The sequence below is a fragment of the Castor canadensis genome, chromosome 1 (genome assembly GCF_047511655.1).
Source record: "Castor canadensis chromosome 1, mCasCan1.hap1v2, whole genome shotgun sequence".
NCBI lineage: Eukaryota > Metazoa > Chordata > Mammalia > Rodentia > Castoridae > Castor > Castor canadensis.
The window spans coordinates 53237003-53259480 of record NC_133386.1 but is presented as its reverse complement, the minus strand read 5'-3'; the positions used below and the strand labels follow the sequence as shown (position 1 = coordinate 53259480).

Here is a 22478-nt window from a genome sequence, read left to right as displayed (position 1 = left end):
TCTGGGAACAATCGATAAACATGAGTATTAACTGTCAGTAAGAGTTTATTAAACTCTACTTGCTGACAATCATGGTCACCTTTAAATTTCATAACAACGCAAACTTAAGCAATGGAGCCACACTGCTGGCTCACACTTCTCTAGTAAAACTGTACATGGAATGAAGACCTCTGCAATCTTGGGAAAAGCAAATTAGACATTTTTGTACAAACAAATCTATGTAATTGCCTCAATGATCCCAGTTATTTCAGTAAACTATAGAAACGATCCATTAATTTCACAGATCACATGGTATGGAAACATGCCTCATGTAAGACTCAGTGAGTTTACAAAAATGGTATTCATTATTGTTATCAGAGGTTGTGATTAAGTCTCTTAATCATATTCTTTAACAGGAAAGAAAATTTATAGAGTTGTAACATTTTTACTAGAAATGCTGTGATGACAGGAGAACTTTTAAAAGAGTTAATCATAATATTACCAAAATATGCTACCTGTGTGAAAGCCCACATATAAAACAAATTTTTTTTTTTTTTTTTGCAGTACTGGGGTTTGAACTCAGGGCCTCATGTTTGCTAGGCAGGTGCTCTATCGCTTGAGCCACTTCACCAGCCCCAGATTTTTTTTTTAAGTCCTATAGTATCCTTGCTTAAAAATACCTCTTCAGGGTCCCAGGAATTCCTTAGATGACAATTTGAATGTCTCCACTATAAAGGGACTAAAGAATGTTTTTAAAAGGTGCAGATAGTTCCTGACTTACAAATTTAATATGTATGGAAAAAATGTGAGAAACTAAATGACTATGTTTTAAGCTGTGTTAAGTACAGAATGCCTACGTGGGTCTTCAGACCCGAAGCTATACTACAGCGACAGCAGAGCCCAGTGGTTGTACCTCAACTGGGCCTTCTTTAATTGCTGAATAAATCAAATGAAACTGTGTGTAAGTGCTGGACCTAGTGCATACACCTATATAGTCTCACCTACTCAGGAGGCTGATTCAGAGGGATGACTTGAGACCTCAAGTTCAAGACCAGTCTGGAAGTGGGTGTGGTGGTACATGTCTGTAATCCCAGTACTCGAGGAGCTAAGGCAAGAGGATCCTGAGTTTGAGGTCAGCCTGGGCTACATAGGGAGAGCCTATTTCATAAAAAAAGAAGGGGGTAGGCTTGTAGCTCAGCTGTAGAGCCCTTGCCTAGCATGAGCAATCACCAAAAAAAAAAAAAAAAAAAAGATTGTTTTAAAAATGTTTTAAAAGAAATTATGTGTAACAAAGAACCTATTCACTTTAAATAGCTTTACAGACAAAAATCAGCATTGTCTCCTTGCTCTACCCATGATTGATTGCTTATTTTTTTGTTGTTGGTTTGTTTGTTTTGAGACAAGATCAAGCTACATAACCCAGGCTGGCCTTAAACTCAGGATCCTCTGCCTCCACCTCCTAGGTGCAGGAATTACAGAAGTGCAGTGCCACACCCAGCTTCCTGTCACCTCTTTAAAATTCTCTCCAAATACCCATGGAGCACTAAATGTCAAGAGGCATAATTTAGAAAAATGACTTATTGATATAAAGTTCCCTGTTTTTCCTAATGTGAAGAGTCAGTTGTTGGTACATTTCATTTATCACTTAAAATACTAAATTAAATTGCTTTTCAGTCCCATGACAGAAAGGGGACCCTACGGCAGTCAACAGCACTGTTGGGGGCAGGGTGAACCTATTTGGTTTACCGAAATAGGGCAGAAGCCCAGGTGAGGGTTTTCACCCTGTCTTTGGCGAGTAGATAGTTTGACTTGAGCCCATTGTTCCCTGAGTGTTTTGCCAGTAATAAAGCATGTGGGAACAGACATAAACCCAGACAAATTATCTGAGCAGTAAGAGAGGTTATTTTTTTTTAGGGTTTTAGAAGCTTTGATTTCAAACACAGATTTTCCCCCATTAAAAAAATTAGCAAGTTTATACAATAATTAAATTATATATTCTTTCTTTTTTTCTTTTAAATTCACTATGTTAAACTTAACAAAAGTGAGTTTTGGATGGGTGCCGGTGGCTCACGCCTGTAATCCTTGCTATTCAGGAAGCAGAGATAAGAGGATCATGGTTCGAAGCCAGCTCTGACAAATAGTTCCGTGAGACCGTGTCTTCAAAAAACCCTTCACAATAAAGGTCTGGTGGAATGGCTCAAAGTGTAAGTCCTGAGTTCAAGCCCCAGTACCAAAAAAAAAAAAAAAAGAGTTTTGCCTGACTTTTGTTTGATTTTGGTTGAGACAGGGTCTTGCTATGTAGCCCAGGCCTGGAACACTTGCTCCTCCTCCCTCAGCTGCCCCACTGCTGGTTTAACACCATGCCAGGCATTGTGGCTGTTTTAACAAGCCCTGGTTTTAATTCTGCATTTCCTGGAAAGATGGCCCAATGAGAGAAAGCAGAGGAAGGTGTGGCAATGAAAGGAAGAGAAAGTATTAGCTTTCTCGTCACTGTGACAGAATGCCTGACATAAACAACTTAAAAGGAGGAAAGGTCTATTTCTTTAGCTCACAGTTTTAGAAGTTTCAGTCCATGATGATAAGGAGGGAAGGGTGGAGCAGAGTAGTAGCCACAAAGCACAGAGAGAATGTCTGAACTTTCAGGCTTTATCCTTTTCTCCCTTTTATGCCAGAGGGCCACCCACATTCAGGGCAGGTCTCCCCCTCCTCTCAGAGATGCCAGACGTGGGCTTTACTAATCTAGGTGCTTCTCAATCAAGTTGATAATCTAACTAGCCATCCCAGAGCAGAACACAGCATTAGCTTTATTGAGGACCACACCTCTCTCTCAGCCACTCATCTTTCCCTGGAACATGGCTCCTTTTTACTCGAATGGTTCTAATTCTGTGCTGCCAGACCAACTGAGTCATAAAGGCTTCACTGAACACACAGGGCACCTGTACACGAAACCCTACAATAGCCTGAGGATAGGCGCAGGGGTCATCAGCAGAGACACAGGCTGTCTAGTGGGTCAGGTGAGATCAGCTTCCATGGGCAGAGGGCCCGTGTTCTCACAATCTGACATGGCTGTGGGTAGGAAGGGATGATTCCCATGAGGGGTTGGAGGACAGGTGAGCTTCCAGAAGGGTCTTTTCCCTATGTAGTGTCTTGGTTTTTTGTTTTGTTTTTTTGGTGATGGTACTGGAGTTTAAATTCAGGGCCTTGAGCTTGGTAGGCAAGAGCTCTACTGTTTGAGCCATGTCCCCAGTCCTACATGTCTTATTTTAAGACCCAATTCATTCTGTGACACTGCCCAACAATCCCAGGCAGCTGTTCTTTCTTTTCCTACAGCCTTCAGTGCTCTCCTCCCAAAGTAGCTGTCTCTCTGTGTGAATACAGTGATACACCGGAGTCCTTCATGGCTGTTTCTTTAGTCCTAGCACCACGCAGGCATCTACCTAGGAATTCATCATTCTGTGAATGAATAAATGAATGTTGTCACTACGGCATGCTTTCATTTGATAAAGCTGTCTCTACACAAATGTAGAAAGAAACCAGCCATTATTTTTTCCTTTCACTTTAGCTATTGGTTAAGTTGGTTTTTTTGTTTTTTTTTTCTGATGGTCCTGGGGTTTGAACTCAGGGCCTCAGGCTTACTAGGCAGGTGCTCTACCACTTGAGCCATTCTGCCAGTCCTCCCAAAGATTATTTTAACCTTTTCATAATATTACAATACAGACACAAAAAGTCATGGAAAAATTTTTAGTTAGAGTTGTTATAAGGCTGTGGCTGAGAAAAAGAACTTCGAAAATTTCCTGTCAAGCACCTCTCTCACCTAAGTATCCATTCCCCAGAATTTGATATAATCATTTCCTTATACAGTTTTTTAAATTATTCAGCGTGCACCCCTAGGCACTAGAATATGTTCTTTCCCATTATAAGTCTTGTCAGGATGGGGATGAAACTCAGTGGCAGAACACTAACCTAGCATTCAAAAGGTTCTGGGTTTGAGTCCCAGCACCACGAAAACAAAACCAAAACTTGTTATGCATGTTTTGTTGGTGGTAGTTTGGTTGGTTTTCGTAGTACTGGTCTCACACTTGCTAGGCAGGTGCTCTGCCTCGAGCTACCCCATTAGCCCTTTTGTAATGTGTATTGAATATATTCAAGATAAGGTCTCAAGAACTATTTGCCTGGTCTGGCTTCAAACTGTGATCTTCCTGATCTCTGCCTCCTTATATGCATGGGTCACAGGGTCTACCCTTGTTATATGTTTTAAGTCTCTTCTTTTTCTTTTCTTCCGCTTTTTTTTTTTTTTTTTTGGCAGTATTTGGGCCTGAACTCAGGGCCTTCACCTTGAGCCATTCCACCAGTCCCTTTTTTGTAATTGGTTTTTTCCAGATATGGTCTTGAGAACTATTTGCTTGAGCTGGCTTTGAACCATGATCCTCCTGATCTCTGCCTCCTGAGTAGTTAGGATTACAGGTTCTACCTCCATCCCTGCTGTTTCCCCACACTTTATCTATTAATGAACGTTGGTTGTATAACTGCTGTATTATCTCCCTATCTCATTTGCTGGTTCACACACATGGTACATTGCTATAGTTTGGACCAGAAATGTCCTGCAAGGCCCATATATTCTTTTTCTTCTCTTTTGGTGGTACCGGAGTTTGAACTCACAGATTTGCACTTGCTAGGCAGGTGCTCTATTGCTTGAGCCACGCTTCCAGCCCAAAGGTCCATGTGTTGAAAACTTGGTCCAGCCTATGGTGTAATTGGGAGGTAACAGAACCTTTAAGAGATGGGACCTAGTTGGAGGAAATTAGGTCACTGGGGTGTGCCCTCAAAAGGGATTTTGGAACCCTGGCCCCTTTCTCTCTGTCTCTGTGTGCCTTTCTCTTTTTTCCTTCTTCTTCTTCCTCCTTCTCTTCTTCTCCTTCTTGTCTTTCCTCTCTGTGTCTCTGTCTTTTCTCTGCTCTCCTTTCCTCCCCCTCCTCCCCTTCTCTCTCTCTCTCTCTCTTCCCAGTTGACATGAGGTGAACAGCTTTGCTTTGCTGCAGGCTCAAAAGCAACAGGTCAAGTCACCATGAACTGAAACCTTTGAAACTGTGAGCCAAACGTGAGTTGATTATCTCAGGTATTTTTCTCACAATGACTAAAACCTGACTAAGATAAACTTATTTCTCTGTCTTCTGCCCTATCAGTTCTGCTGTAATACTGATTTTGAAATGTAAATTTATTTCAATTTAATTTGATGCATCAGGGAATGACTTGATCACTTATGAATTTCACCCCTGCTTATATGCTTCCCCTTGAGAAACACTAAGTAAATAAAAACCTCACCCATCTTTGTGGAGTCACACAGGAATACATGCACACCTCAGTCATCTACTGGCTATGTCAGGTTCCACATAGGAACACATATGCTGTAGTCATCTACCAGATACCTTATGTGATGTTAGGAGCCCCACCCCCACACATCTGGCGTTCTGATTTCTGAATACCTCCTTCCACCTCTTCTAAATCACCTGAACCCTTCCACCCATCCCGCACCCATATCCACACAAAAAACTTCAGAACTTTTTCAAGGTAAAATCCTGTATTTATTATAGTATTTTTCTTGATCCTTTAACATAGATAAAACTGCTACTTTTTAAAAGATTACTATCTTATTTTTATTGTGTAACCGATGAACTTTTTCAAACCTCATTTTTGCCATAAACTGTATGGTTTTTATCGCATGATATTGCACAGTGCAGAGATTTCTTTGGAGCTCATATGTCACATTTCAATGGAACTGACTACGGCTGGGTCCGGAGGCTTAGTCACGTTCCACCCCGATTGTGCCTTCTTTCAACAGAAGGTACAGAATTTCCACTGACTCTGCCTTTGGGAGGTGAGCGGGTATCAATGTGGCAAAAGTCTATACCCATTATTTCACTATGGGCAGCAAACAGTCCAGCTCTATTATTTCCTTTCCACTTTTATAAAGAAATGTCCTCTTTATCTACAATTTTGTACAGTTCATATAGGAAAGGCAGCATAAATGCTTGGTTCTTCCCAAATGTACCAGTTTTTGAGATAATCAGTTCTTCTCCTATTGTTCCCACCAAAGAAAACCAATTAGGCTTTATTCTGAAATATAATATCATTATGAACTCATGGATATAAAATATTTGCTGGGGTCAAATCAATGGCAATTACTATTGTTTCTGAAGCTCAAATTACTCCATCTGTGGCCAGTGGGAGCATCTTCAAATTGCCTTGTGGGGCCTTTGCCACGATCCTCGTAATCTTTAAGAGCACTACTGTTATCTGAGGTAGCTAACACATTGGGATTCATCCTAAAGAAATAATTAGGCAAGCAAAAAAATGTGTGTACAAAGCTGTTCTGGACTGGACCACAGTGGCTTGCCCCATCATCTACCTCCCACTTTTACTCTATGTAATACTCCCATACTACCTTATTTGTTGTGAAACATCCAATTGTCTTAAATTGGAATAATTAACTGATACATGAATGACAAAATTTAAGGATACATACCTTCAAATGTTGATCCATAAATAGACTCTCCATCATCTCCTTTTCCACCTACTATATCTGAGAAATAACGATAAAATAATTCTGAGGCTAAAAAAAGTGTTAAGAGTACAGAAATGAGGGGAAAATGCTTTAAATTATGATTCCATTTATGCCAGTTTCCATAGTAAGTCATCTAATTGCTTAATATCTGTACCATGAAAATATTACTACTATAATTTTGCTTGTATTTTATAATCATTTTTATTCCTATGATTCCATTTTGTTCTATGAGAACTCCCTGGGGTAGCTTAAACTATAATGCAAAAGCTATGATATAATGGCATATTAAATTATTACTGTGGACATAACTTAGAGAAAGTGCTCATATAAATTCTGCCTACTTCACAAGTTATTTCATAGTCCCTCTTGCTTTTCAGAGAAATTGAAAGATTAAATTGAGAAGATGAAATGGGAAAGAGTAAGTTCTTTTTAGAATGTGCTAAAGATAGGTTCTGTAAAAAGAATTCACGTTCCAACTTTCATTCCTGTAGTTACCCTGGGTAGGTGGCGTAGCCAAGTGTTAGAGTGCTTGCCTGGCCCTGGGTCGTCTGATCCTCAGTACTACAAAAAATAAAAATATAGTTTACTCTATTTATACAGTATTTTGGGAGAGAAATTCCGTGTGATGTAAATGAGGGTTTTTAGGTGTTTATATGATGTGCATATTTTGGCTTAGGCAATGTTCAAACTTAAAAAACAAAAAGACTCTAGACACAAGTTATTTAAAAGGGGAGCAGGTCTGCCGTCTGTACCCCAGCCTCTCATCAGTATCACTCTACTTCCTTTAGCTGTCTCATCCAATCCTTCCTGTACAGAAGTGTACAATAAATATTTGAAGGACTATCTTTTCTTTTTAACAAATGTGAGCAGTCTATCCATAATAAAAATGTACCATTTAAAAAAGGCTATGATACAATGGTAAGCACGTGGAGAGAGTTTACCTGGGAAAAGGCATGTAGCATTTAAATTGTGCTATTCCTAAAGCTGTCAGAAGTTAATTGATGAGCCTTATGGCTGCAATCCCAGTCAGCCTAGCAGTGCAGATGGATGCGGCAATGGCTAATGGCTAAATCTGGAAATAGGAAAGTGGAGGCTCCCCTAGCACCAGTTCCTTCGAATCTTAGTGTCTGCTTTGCTCAGGAAAATCTGTCCAGGTGGTTGCTCTGCCCCTAACTTACCTAAGGTCAGTCAACTTCCTATCTATTCTGTCACCACCATTCTTCTTGTCCTCTGCATGGATTCTCCCCAATGAGTATTTTAATACCGACACCATTTCAATCAGTATTTGCTATCATTTTTTGTGGCCATAACCTACATCTTGAATTCAGCCTTGTATATCTGATGCCATTTCTGTATCTCTGGGAACAAACTGGGAGATGCTGAAAAGTGGTTGAAAGCAAATTTAAAGTCAGATGATTTTGATATAAATCTTGATGTTATTTTCTTTTTCCAAGCCTGTTTCCTCACGTGCAGTTGTAAACAGAGTGGTCAGGTAAGTCCTTGCTGAGATGCACTCTGGGCAAAAACCAGACAGCCAGGCCCCAATGGCTCACGCCTATAATGCTAGCTACTCAGGAGGCAGAGATCAGGAGGATCAAGGTTCAAAGCTGGCCCAGGCAAATAGTTTACAAGACCCTATCTGGGAGATTCCAAGATGGCAGCTAGAGGGAGGAAGCAGAAAGCGTGCCTCCTATAGTGAAATTTGGAGAGACGCTGGAGAAACATCTTGCAGGCAAAACCACCAAGAAGAGGCAAAACATTGACCCCTCCACACATCCAGCCAGTGCAGAGCATCTCCACTTCACGTCAAATGGAGAAACCAGGGGGGCCCTCAGGCCACCAGTCGCCCACGCCCAGATGGCTTAGGAAGACACGGACAAGCTTACTGTCGATTAGTACACCAACGCTCCCTGTTTATACCTTTGAAACTTTTTTGTTTGATTCCTTGTCTTGTTTTTTCCTACTTGTCTGTTTATTTGTTTTTCCCTTTTTCTTTAACTTCTTGCTTTCCATCTCCTCTCACCCTTCCATTCTAAATATTACCATTGTTATTATTACAAGCTAGAAAATACTTAATTGCACACAGTACAGGGACAGTAACAACACCAAGGACAATGACGGGAAGACAGAAAAAACAGGGAAACCAGTTTCCCCACAGCAAAAAATTAGTACAGGAACCAGAGGGAAATGAAGAAAACAGATACTCAAATCCAGACTCCAACAAAATGAAGATAAACTATGCCAAAGGACCCAATGAAGCCCACAAGAATAATTTAAAAGAAGACATACTACAGGTACTCAATGAGAATTTTATAGAGATGATACTGGATAGGGTCAAATAAAATGTACAGGAGACATTCAAGAAATTCCAAGACAACAAAAATAGAGAATTTGAAAAAGCAAAAGAAGAAATAAAGGAAACCATAGAAGCACTGTATAAACACCAAAGTGAAACACAAACACAATTAATAAACAGATAAATGAACTCAGGACAAAAATAGACAACATTAAAGAGGAAACCACCCAGGATATGGAAAACCTCATTGAAGATGAAATGGTAATTAAAGGAAAAACTGAAGAACTATTAATTAAACAACTCAAGACCTGTGAAACGAAAATGCAAGAACTCACTGACTCCATCAAAAGACCAAACTTGAGAATCATGGGCATCGAAGAAGGAGAAGAGGTGCAAGCGAAGGGAATGCATAATATATTCAACAAAATAATTACAGAAAATTTCCCAAATCTAGAGAAAGATATTCCCATACAGATGCAAGAGGCCTCCAGGACACCAAACAGACCAGATCAAAATAGAACTACCCCACAACATAGCATCATTAAAACAATAAGTTCAGAAACTAAGGAAAGAATGCTGAAGGTTGTAAGAGAGAAAAAACAAATAACATACAAAGGTATGTTAAAAGCTCTACTTGCTTTTAATGTTCAACAGAAACATTAAAAGCAAGAAGAGCGGAGGGGTGAGATCTTCTGGGCACTGAATGAAAATAACTTCAACCCCAGGATACTCTACCCAGCAAAACTATCATTCAAAATAGATGGAGCAATAAAAGTCTTCCATGATAAGCAGAAACTAAAACAATATGTGACCACAAAGCCACCACTACAAAAGATTCTTCAAGGGATTCTGCACACAGAAAGTGAAACCCAACTTAACCATGAAAAGACAGGCAGCACCAAACCACAGGAAAAGAAAAAGCAATAAAGTAGACAGTAACTTCAACTTAGGTACACACAATCAAACCTTCAAACAACTAAGACAACTAAAGGACAGGAATCACCACATACCTATCAGTAGTGACACTTAATGTTAATGGACTTAATTCACCCATCAAAAGGCACTGCTTGACGAAATGGATTAAAAAGGAAGATCCAACAATTTGTTGCTTACAGGAGACCCACCTCACTGACAGAAATAAGCATAGGCTTAGGATGAAAGGCTGGAAGAAGATTTACCAAGCCAATGGCCCCCGAAAACAGGCAGGAGTAGCAATACTTATCTCTGACAAAGTAGACGTCAAACCTACATTGATCAAATGAGATAAAGAAGGACATTTCATACTAATAAAAGGGGAAATGACCAAAAGGAAATAATAATTATCAACCTGTATGCACCCAAGGTCAACGCACCCAATTTCATCAAACATACCCTGAAAGACCTAAAAGCATATATTAACTCCAACACAGTGGTTGTGGGAGACTTTAACACCCCATTATCATCAATAGATAGGTCATCCAAACAAAAAATCAATAAAGAAATCCAAGATCTAAAATATACAATAGATCAAATGGACCTACTTGATGTCTACAGAACATTTCATCCAACTTCTACACAATATACATTCTTCTCAGCAGCCCATGGAACCTTCTCCAAAATAGATCATATCCTAGGGCACAAAGCAAGCCTCAGCAAATATAAGAAAACAGAAATTATACCGTGCATACTATCTGACCACAATGCAGTAAAAGTAGAACTCAACAACAAAAGTAAAGACAAAAAACATGCAAACAGCTGGAAACTAAATAACTCATTACTTAATGAACAATGGGTCATTGATGAAATAAAAGAGGAAATTAAAAAGTTCCTGGAAGTCAATGAAAATGAAAACACAACCTACCAGAACCTATGGGACACAGCAAAGGCAGTCCTGAGAGGAAAGTTTACAGCCATGAGTGCATATACTAAAAGACTGAAAGATCTCAAATCAATGACCTAATGATACATCTCAAACTCCTAGAAAAACAAGAACAAGCAAATCCCAAAACAAATAGAAGGACAGAAATAATAAAAATAAGAGCTGAAATCAATGAAATAGAAACCAAAAAAACCATACAAAGAATTAATGAAACAGAAAGTTGGTTCTTTGAAAAAATAAAAAAGATCAACAGACCCCTGGCAAACCTGACTAAAATGAGGAGAGAAAAAAACCCAAATTAGTAGAATCAGGAATGCAAAAGGGAAGATAACAACAAACACCATGGAAGTCCAGGAAATCATCAGAGACTACTTTGAGAACCTATATTCAATAAATTTGAAAATCTTAAAGAAATGGACAGATTTCTAAGTACATATGATCATCCAAAACTGAACCAAGAGGAAATTAATCACCTGAATAGATCTGTAACACAAAATGAAATTGAAGCAGCAATCAAGAGTCTCCCCAGAAAGAAAAGTCCAGGACCTGATGGATTCTCTGCTGAATTCTATCAGAACTTTAAAGAAGAACTGATACCAACCCTCCTTAAACTGTTCCACGAAATAGAAAGGGAAGGAAAACTGCCAAACACATTTTATGAAGCCAGTATTACACATATCCCAAAACCAGGCAATGACACCTCCAAAAAGGAGAACTATAGGCCAATCTCCTTAACGAACATTGATGCAAAAATCCTCAACAAAATAATGGCAAACCAAATTCAACACCACATCAAAAAGACCATTCACCACAACAAGTAGGCTTCATCCCAGGAATGCAGGGGTGGTTCAACATATGAAAATCAATAAACGTAATAAACCACATTAACAGAAGCAAAGACAAAAACCACTTGATCATCTCAATAGATGCAGAAAAAGCCTTTGATAAGATCCAACACCATTTCATGATCAAAGCTCTAAGAAAACTAGGAATAGAAGGAAAGTACCTCAACATTATAAAAGCAATATATGACAAACCTACAGCCAGCATTATACTTAACAGAGAAAAACTGAAACCATTCCCTCTAAAATCAGGAACCAGACAAGGATGGCCACTATCTCCACTCCTATTCAACATAGTACTGGAATTCCTAGCCAGAGCAATTAGGCAAGAAGAAGGAATAAAAGGAATACAAATAGGTAAAGAAACTGTTAAAATATCCCCATTTGCAGACGACATGATCTTATACCTTAAAGACCCAAAAAACTCTACTCAGAAGCGTCTAGACTTCATCAATAGCTACAGCAAGGTAGCAGGGTATAAAATCAACATAGAAAAATCATTAGCATTTCTATACACTAACAATGAGCAAACTGAAAAAGAATGTATGAAAACAATTCCATTTACAATAGCCTCAAAAAAAAAATCAAATACCTAGGTGTAAACCTAACAAAAGATGTGAACGACCGCTACAAGGAAAACTATAAACTTCTGAAGAGACTGAGGAAGACTATAGAAAGTGGAGAGATCTCCCATGCTCATGGATTGGTAGAATCAACATAGTAAAAATGTCTATACTCCCAAAAGTAATCTACATGTTTAATGCAATTCCCATCAAAATTCCAATGACATTCATTAAAGAGATCGAAAAATCTACCGTTAAATTTATATGGAAACACAAGAGGCCATGAATAGCCAAGGCAATACTCAGTCAAAAGAACAATGCTGGAGGTATCATAATACCTGACTTCAAACTATATTACAAAGCAATAGTGATAAAAACAGCATGGTACTGGCACAAAAACAGACATGAAGACCAGTGGAACAGAATAGAGGATCCAGATATGAAGCCACACAACTATAACCAACTTGTCTTTGACAAAGGCACTCAAAATATATGATGGAGAAAAAGCAGCCTCTTCCACAAAAACTGCTGGGAAAACTGGTTAGCAGTCTGCAAAAAACTGAAACTAGATCCATGTATATCACCCAATACCAATATTAACTCAAAATGGATCAAGGATCTTAATATCAGACCACAACCTCTAAAGTTGATACAGGAAAGAGTAGGAAATACTCTGGAGTTAGTAGGTATAGGTAAGAACTTTCTCAACGAAACCCCAGCAGCACAGCAACTAAGAGATAGCATAGATAAATGGGACCTCATAAAACTAAAAAGCTTCTGTTCATCAAAAGAAATGGTCTCTAAACTGAAGAGAACACCCACAGAGTGGGAGAAAATATTTGCCAGCTACACATCGGACAAAGGACTGATAACCAGAATATATAGGGAACTTAAAAAACTAAATTCTCCCAAAACTAATGAACCAATAAAGAAATGGGCAAGTGAACTAAACAGAACTTTCTCAAAAGAAGAAATTCAAATGGCCAAAAAACACATGAAAAAATGCTCACCATCTCTAGCAATAGAGGAAATGCAAATTAAAACCACACTAAGATTCCACCTCACCCCTGTTAGAATAGCCATCATCAGCAACACCACCAACAACAGGTGTTGGCAAGGATGCGGGGAGAAAGGAACCCTCTTACACTGTTGGTGGGAATGTAAACTAGTACAACCACTCTGGAAAAAAATTTGGAGGCTACTTAAAAAGCTAAACATTGATCTACCATTTGATCTAGCAATACCACTCTTGGGGATATACCCAAAAGACTGTGACACTGGTTACTCCAGAGGCACCTGCACACCCATGTTTATTACAGCACTTTTCACAATAGCCAAGTTATGGAAACAGCCAAGATGCCCCACTACTGACGAATGGATTAAGAAAATGTGGTATCTATACACAATGGAATTTTATGCAGCCATGAAGAACGAAATGTTATCATTCGCTGGTAAATGCATGGAATTGGAGAACATCATTCTGAGTGAGGTTAGCCTGGCCCAAAAGACCAAAAATCGTATGTTCTCTCTCATATGTGGACATTAGATCAAGGGCAAACACAACAAGGGGACTGGATTTTGAGCACATGATAAAAGCGAGAGCACACAAGGGAGGGGTGAGGATAGGTAAGACACCTAAAAAACTAGCTAGCATTTGTTGCCCTTAACGCAGAGAAAGTAAAGCAGATACCTTAAAAGCAACTGAGGCCAATAGGAAAAGGGGACCAGGAACTAGAGAAAAGGTGAGATCAAAAAGAATTAACCTAGAAGGTAACACACACGCACAGGAAATCAATGTGAGTCAATGCCCTGTATAGCTATCCTTATCTCAACCAGCAAAAACCCTTGTTCCTTCCTATTAATGCTTATACTCTCTCTACAACAAAATTAGAAATAAGGACAAAATAGCTTCTGCTGGGTATTGAGGGGGTGGGGGGGAGAGGGAGGGGGTGGGGGCTGGGGGGAGAAATGACCCAAGCCTTGTATGCACATATGAATAAAAAAAAAAAAAAGACCCTATCTGGAAAAAAACCATCAAAAAAATAAGGGGTGGCGGAGTGGCTACAGGTGAAGTCCCTGAGTGCAAGCCCCAGTACTGAAGAAAACCAAAACAGACAGATAAGGGGTTGGAGCATGAGCACCTCTGGAGGAATAACTCACAAAGCATATCCCAGGCAATACAAACAACAAAAGACCTCAGGCTCATATATGCTAGACATGCTTAAGGAGCAGCAAGGAGGCCAGTGGGTGGAACAAAATGAGCAAGAGGGAGCTCGCTTAAGATATGGGAGAGATGGAGCAAGGTGGACTGTGTAGAGCCTATGTGCATCAAAGGGCAACCAACAGTGCAGGGAAGCATCCTAAAGCACAGTACGAAACCATCCTCAGGTACTGTGCTTCCGAATTCTGCATTGCCTTGGGGGGAAACTGAAATCTGAAGGGAGACAACCATTACCAAAGCTTGGTGCTTTCAATATTCCTGTGATTGAATCCTTACCACATCCTGCAATGTTATTGTAGTCACTTCCACTTTATGATTAAGAAATTAATTCAGAGATGATAAGTGGCATATCCCAGTGAGACAGAAGAGCCTTCAGAATGGCTCAGCAACAGGACTGATGGGGCCTGAGATGTCCTCAATTAGCTCCCATTCTTCAGACTGATACCACCAAACTGGAACCTGGGGTAATTTTAAATGTGGAGAGAATGTCTCTAAATTTTTTCCTTGATATGGGGGCTGGTTATTCAGTCCTTCTCTTGAAACATGGACTCCTCTTTACCCACCAAACAACTGTAAAGGGTTTATCAGGAAAGCCACTAGCCAGGTATTTCTCTCAGCCTCTCAGTTGTGAATGGATGACTTCCTTTTCACATGCCTTCCTAGTTATGCCAGAGACCCAAGTCCCCTACTGGGGAGAGACATGTTGGCTTATATACGTACTACTATTCTCATGGCACCTGGGCAATTATTATGTCTACCTGTAACGGAGACACACGTGGATCCAGAAGTATGGAGCACTCAAGGTAAAATAGTGCAACTGATTCTACCCTGTTAAAATCCATCTTGAAGACTCTGTAGCTTTCCCTTACCAGAGACAATATCCTCTAAGGTATAGAGAAAAGCAAGGATTACAACTAGCAGCTATCAGTCTACTATACTGTTTCTATAAATGGCAGGTGTTTTCTGTAGAATTTATGCATTTTCCTTAATGTTTTTATGATTCTTCTTTAAAATCCTATTGGTTTTATGCACATATTTAAGAAAACCATCTTTTACTTTAAGGGGTGGTTTTCACTAATTTCTGTTTGATTTCTCTTTTAGTAAAAATAACTGGATGTCTCCTGGTCCTGGTTTTGGCAACCAGTCAACTAAATTTCCCTTGTTACCTCTTAAGTTTAAGACAAAAATGGGAGCCTCAAATAAAGACCTCCATCTATTCGGGACCCTTAGATCGGCCTCTGTGAGAAGCCATCCCTGCAGATGTCCCTTCCTAGCTCAAAGCAGCCAAAAAGCAGTCAGTTACTACTTCAGAGGGGGAGAATGAGACAGAAGGACCCCTGGAAACCTCTATTGTGACCTCCCTGTGACCTTCCAGGGTGGAAAGAAAGCAAAGGAAGGACCAGAATAAGGACAGTGTGAGAACTATTACACAACAATCAGAATGTTGCAGGCACAGCCAACCAGAATGCTGCTTTCTGCACACCTAATTAGCATAGAGATTGAGCAAGGCCCTGGAGAGAAAGGATAAAAACTCAGATCAAGGCACTTCTCTGGAAACATAGTCAGGACCCCTCCCTTCCCACGGGAGCTCCTTTCTTTCCCTTAATAAACTTTCCTATCTCTATGCTCACCTTTTGTTGTCTGAGAAGTTCATTCTTCAGCTTTGTGAGACAAGAACCCAGAATGCCAACCCTCCTGGCTGAACACCTAAGCCAGGAAGGTTGAGTGGAGGCTTGCAGCCCTGCACAAATCTGTTTCACAAGGCAATACAATATGTGTCAGATTTTTCTAAACTACCCTTGAAATTGCTGCTTCACTGTCTGAAAACCTGATCCAAGATCTGCACACTTTTCTATTTGGAAATTTTACTTCAAATAAATAAACAAATAAGCAAATAAAAAACATGAAAAATAACATGACCTACTTTTTCCAAGTCTTGCCATGGGGCGGGGGGTAGAACAAAAACAACAAAAAATAGAAGGCAGCAATGGAGATTCTAGCCCCTGAGAGCCAACCACAGCCACCAGAATACGATTCTCTGATGCTGGCTTCCTTGAGGATTATTTTATACTAACAACCTGAAAACAATCAAAGTGTTCACCATTGAGGAATTAAATTGGCTTAGCAATATTATAAAATACTAGGAACACTCCCAAAATGTTGTATGTTTATGTTTATTGACACGGGAAGATAAATGCTACATATTAAGTGGAAAAATAGTGTGGTTAGATAAAATAGCATTTGTGGTATGATCTCGTTTTGAAGAGACTGAGGGGAAAATAGCTGCTTTACATGTAGGATGCACAGAATAAATCTGCATTTCCCTCTCATTAGCCTCAGAATATTCCAGATCATACTAAAAAAATTAAATATCAATTGAAGCTTCTTCTGCATGTCATCACATTCAAGCAAATCTCCTACGCTAAGCCTATTACTATTATTTTATTTATTTGTTTATTTTATTTTGTGGTACTGGGGCTTGAACTCATGGCCTACACCTTCAGCCACTCCACCAGCCCTTATTGTGTTAGGTGTTTTCAAGATAGGGTCTCAAGAACTATTTGCCCCGGCTGGCTTTGAACCAGGAATCTCCTGATCTCCGCCTCCTGAGCAGCTAGGATTACAGACCTGGGTCACTGTGCCCAGCTAAGCCAATTATTTTTAAATTGCTGTGTGACGGTTCCCTATGGGTTATCTCCTAAAAGCCCTCCAAAATTTAATTTTGTGCTGTCAATCACACACCTATCTGGAAAAGCTAAAGGGCTGACCTTAAAAGCAAGCGAAAAAAATGGAGACTAAAATCCTCCTGATAGTACTTTTTGCTAGAAACAATGTAATGTCTTTTGTAAGAAATTGTTTTCCATTTGTTCTGTTTCAGATGGGCTGGTTAGTGGCTCGTGGTACAGTGCCTGCCTAGCAAGTATGAGGCCCTGAGTTCAAACCCCTATACTGCCAAAAACAATCAAATTTCTATCCTTAGTATGGCTTTTGGTTTTGTTTTTCACAATACTGGGGTTTGAACTCAGGGCCTCATGCTTGCTCTACCATTTGAGCTACTTCCCCAGCCTCTTGGTATGTTTCTTAAAAACACTGTATTTCTACATACTTTTACATATTTAGTTGGGCATTTAAAATATTTTTTAAGGACTGGTGGAGTAGTTCACTGCCTACCTAGCAAGCATATATATATGATATTTTGATTTAAAAAATGTTGGGGCTGGGGGTGTGGGTCAAGTAATAGTGTGTGTGACAAGCAAGCACAAGGCCCTGAGTTTAAGCCCTAGTACCTCCCCTGACCAAAAAATCCTTTAAATGTATACTTTTAATATTAAGAATACCTAACTCTCTATGTATTTTATGAAGACTCATAAACAAAATTTTGGATCTTCTGATTTGTAGTTGCAGGTTGTGTGTAAGATTTTCAACTCACCTCCTCCTTGTATCCAACCGTTCTGTACTACTCGATGAAAAATTGAATCCTTGTAGTGTAGCCTTACACCTCTTTGAGAAACCCCTGCTTTTCCTGTGCACAGGACCTGAAAATTTTTACATGTTTTGGGACATGCATCACAGTATAGCTACAAAATAAAGGTGAAAGTTTTCAAAAGTTAAATAGCAACATTTCAATAGTTATATGTGCTTCCCAACTTACTAAGAAAACCCAACAAAATCTTCTTACCTCAAAAATCAACCTTCCAGTTGGAGAAAAATCGATCCGAATGTCAAAGAAAACAAAATCATGCTATTAAAATTAGGAGGAAAAACACAATGTAGGTCAATGTCTTGTAAAAAGGTTTTAAAAACGACAAAAAAATGAAATGCACATTGTTTTCAGAGATAAGATTTCAATATTATCAACAGATAACAGAAAATTAAATGGATGACTTAAAGAAGTTTATCAACTCTTCACAGCTTACATATTTTTAAAATTTTGTTTTTCATTATACATTTTAAAAACACTTTAATAGTGAAGCTTTGGGAAATGTTAACTTATACAGGACTGAGAACACATAGATTAGATGTTTACTACCTTGTAAACTCAGTGTGGAAAGGAACACTGGACAGTCCCCCTTGGGAATGGAAACAGACTGGGAATTCTGCTTTACTTCTCTCTCTCTCTCTCTCTCTCTTTTTTTTTCCTTAGTAGTTTTGGGAGAAGATCCATTATGAGTACCATGGATTTGGTCACTGTGTGTCCTAGATTTTCTGAGACAGTGCAGTTTAGCTACCCAGAGCCAAGTCATACCCTTTCCCAGTAGAAAAATAAGGCTACCATTTCTACAGGAGACGAGGCACCAGGGGTAAGGGAGACGAGGGTCCCTTGCTTTCTAGTTACCTTCAGTAACACCCTCCTGTGCACAGATACCCCCAGCTTGTGTTTTCACTTAGGATGACATCTGTGAGATCTTTCCTAGCTCTAGGAAGAGGCACCCAATGAAAACACTGATCTTTATCACAACAGCATTTGGCTAGGGGACACAGCACATCTAACGGGGTGCGGTCCAGGTCTTGGACACTACTGTCATATATCAAAACGCCACCTTAACTTGTCTGGGAAACGTAACTAGCATCACCTTAAATGTATCATATTATTTTATGTCACTCTAACCATTTTGCTTTTAAATTAAAAGGCTTAGCTAATAATACTACACTGTCTGGCATCCAGCAAATAAACATTACATCATACTAATTATAATTAATTTGTTTGGGTCTCTCAGCTTCTGTGCCACAAGCTCTTAATTATAAAAGAGAAAGCTATAACTTAACAATAACAGCATAATTATAGTAACCTCCAAGCTTAGGAGAGAAAAGAGGCTATCTTGGAAATCATGGTTGACTGAGGAAATGAGTAAGTCCATTCAGGCCTAATTAAATTTCCCTCTCTTCTTTTCTTCCTCCTCCTCCTCCTCCCCTCTCTCTCCCCTCTCTCTCTCTCTGTCTTGCTATGTTGCTTAGGCTGTCCTTAAACTCACACTCCTCATGCCTCAGCCTCCTGAGTGCTGGGATTACAGACGTGGGACATTTCATCCAGCCTTAAATCAATTATCCGACATTATGGTGACGTCAAGAGTAGATAATTCTGGCTGGGCATGGTATGCTCTATAATTCCAGCACTGGGGAGATGGAGGCAGGAGGATGGTGAGATTGAAGCCAGTCTGGCTGCATAGTGAGATCCTGTCTCAAAAACCAAAAGAGTAGATAATTCTGAAACTGCTGGTGAAGAGAAACCAAACCAATGCCACACAAGGAAGCATCCTACTCACCTAACAACCACACTCCTACATACTTGTCTGGCATATGGTTCCAACCTGGAAGTAAACAAGTCCCTGTGTTTGACTCAGCAAGAAAAGTCCATCTTCTGCAAAAAAGCTCAGAATTTTCTCTAGAATCTATTTCTCCATCTTTACCACCACTAATTAATTGAGGCTTTCATTATTCCTACCTCGTGCCACTACAGCGGCTTTCCAAATGACCACCTTGCTACTATTTTGGCACAGCCCTAAGTTTTTTTTTTTCCCCCCAAAAAAGCCAATAGGATTATGTCATACTCTTTCTCAAAAGCTCTGTTGGCTGGGTTTCCTTCTGGATAAAATGTAACTTTGTAGTTCAGAATGGACAGTATATCATCTGACCTCAGCCTTTCTTTAGGAGGCTGGGGTTCCCACTGCTTAACAGCTAGCTGAACACCCTTCCTAGCTGGAACTCCTCATAGCTCCCATCACCATCACCACAGCTAAAGGGGTTAGATTCTTCCTCTTCCTACCTGGGACAACCAGGTGGTGGGGATAGGACCTAGGCTTGTCAGTGCTCCCATCTGGGACTCTGAAGCCCTAGGGGGTGATGCAAAGACACTGGGGAGAGTTGAAGAGTTAGCCTCCATGATGGTGGCAGTGCCTTGGGCAGCCTCCTGGTCACAGGTTCCTGTGGCATAACTCTGGGCATACTTTCCTGCTGTCTGACCTGACTGTTTTCCAAAGCTGGTTCTCCAGATTTCCTGGCAATTATGAGATAACCAGTTTCATTTCAATACTTACATTTTCTCCTTAAGTTAATCACAGCAGCATGGTATGTTGGCACCAATATCCCTGGTTGATATTCTCATTTTCCCAGGCTCATTCCTACTAATTCTGGGCTCCTTGTTCCCTGACACTCCCAGAATGCACAGTGTACTTCTAGACTCCTGTCCCTTTGGGAATTAACTATGAACAATAAATTCTCCTCCATACCCCAGAGTTTGCAGCATTTTAAAAATACACCAAACATTCATTGGGCACCTACTATATATTTTATTGCTGTTCAAGGCGGTGGTTAAGTGAGAATCCAGAAGACAAGGTCTCTGCCTTTGCACAGCTCATATCCTAGCACTCTGGGGATACGTTTCTTGACTGTGGTCAAGAAACGAATTCCAGTAGGTGACAGGTGTTGCTGCAATGAGGTTACTGACAGAAATTACAATTCTTTACCTCTGTTGCCATCCGACCCTGGTGTGTCTCTCTCTCTCACCCCTGGACCTCATGCTTCTCACTATCCACTGCCACTGGAAACTGTCACAGCCTATAGAGGCCTGCTCTTGCCAGCTCTGTGTCATGCTTTAAAATGTCACTTTTAGTGGCAGTGCACACCTGCAATCCTGGAAGCTGAGGCAAGTGGATCTCCAGCATGGGTTACATAGGAAGTTCTAAGCTAGCCTGAGCTATATATTGAGACATTGTCTCAAAAAAAAAAAAAAAAAAAGAAAGAAAAGAAAAAAGTTACCTTTCTTTTCAAACCTCCCATTTATTAGCTATCAGTTAACATATGAGGTAAAATATTTATGCTGCAGATGAATCAACAGTGGGCTTGACGTATTCCAGAGGGTCTTTATATATTGGATCTTGCTATGTTGTCCAGCCTGACCTTGAAATCAGAGGTCCAAGCAATTTTCCTGCTTCAGCCTCCTGAGTAGCTGGGATTACAGGTGCATGCCAAGGGCTCTTTATATTTTAAAATGGATAATTCATGTATATAAGTCAGTCCAGAGGAGTAGAAATATCCAAGAGGGTTGTTTTCCCTGTGCAGTCTGCCTGCTGTGAGATACATTTGCCTTACATACCATCTGGCCAAACTTTGATGTGCAATAATCCTTTGCAACTGGATTTGAACAAGGTCACTGAGGGCTTACGATCTAATCGCCTACTTTTTATATCCCTTTTGTTAGGAGAGCAACAATTAATGCGGAACCAATATAAATGATCAAAAATTTCACTATTTTTCTTTAAAAATCAGTGTGACTTGCCTTGGTGTCTCTTAAGAACTTAGCAGCATAATCCATAGTCAGTGCCTCGTAAAGTGCAGGGGGCCTAACGTCAACTATATCCCACACCTTTTGACCCCATTTTTGAAGATCAAATGCATTGCCCAGGAGTTGATCATTAATAAAACACATCACAAAGGAAGAATATTCCCAGGTTTCATCCTTGAGTTCCTATAGGAAAGAGGGAGAGAGAATGTAATGAAGAGAAGAAAAACAACTTGCTAAACCCATAAACCAGAGCATGGGATCAACTCTAGGACTGCTTTGTCCACTCTTGCACGGACTACTTTAAAAATATGCTTCTTATCATCCTTCAGAAGTCAAAGAGAATTTAAGAACATGTTTGAGAATCTAACATCACTGACAGCACCAAATGATTTAGAAAACAGTCTTTAAGAAGTTGCAATCATAGAAGATAGATGGAAACCTGCTGGGAAGAATCACTATGTTACATGAACTTGCAGACAAAATGCCATCTCTGTCTTCATTTATAAAGCACATTTTACTGTGTGCGTTCTTGAAATGGTAAGGGGTTCTGGGCAAGATAAGATTTTCAATGCACATGAAACCACAATGAGTGGTTGTATATATGTTGGGGACAAAGGACCTCAGGCATGAGACACTGGGTTTTTTTTTGGATGGAGTGAGGTCATCTTTAGGAAATGGTCAAGGGTCAGCAGGGAACACAGTCAGGGCAAGAAAGAAGTAAACTCACCTTCCTCAACACTGTAAGTCCTAACCCCTTAAAATGAAAGGTGTTAGCATTTTCACCCATGCACGCAAAGTTAAAACTCCTGAATTCCTAGTGCTGCCACTGAGAAACATCCCGTCTGAAAAGAGCTGGCTTATTATTACCCAGTACC

The 22478-nt window shown here is 39.9% G+C and overlaps 1 protein-coding gene across 1 annotated transcript in view; it reads right to left on the bottom strand.

The window, feature by feature from the left end:
• The window catches only part of Ppil6 (peptidylprolyl isomerase like 6), a 34318-nt gene that overhangs the window by 5438 nt on the left and 6402 nt on the right, over window positions 1-22478 (bottom strand). The window contains exons 3-6 of the mRNA XM_020176902.2: window positions 21598-21786; window positions 18001-18063; window positions 17752-17899; window positions 6503-6559 (exon numbers count right to left, since the gene is read on the bottom strand). Of these exons, the coding sequence (XP_020032491.1) occupies window positions 6503-6559; window positions 17752-17899; window positions 18001-18063; window positions 21598-21786 (457 nt within the window). The remainder of the gene's footprint in view (window positions 1-6502; window positions 6560-17751; window positions 17900-18000; window positions 18064-21597; window positions 21787-22478) is intronic.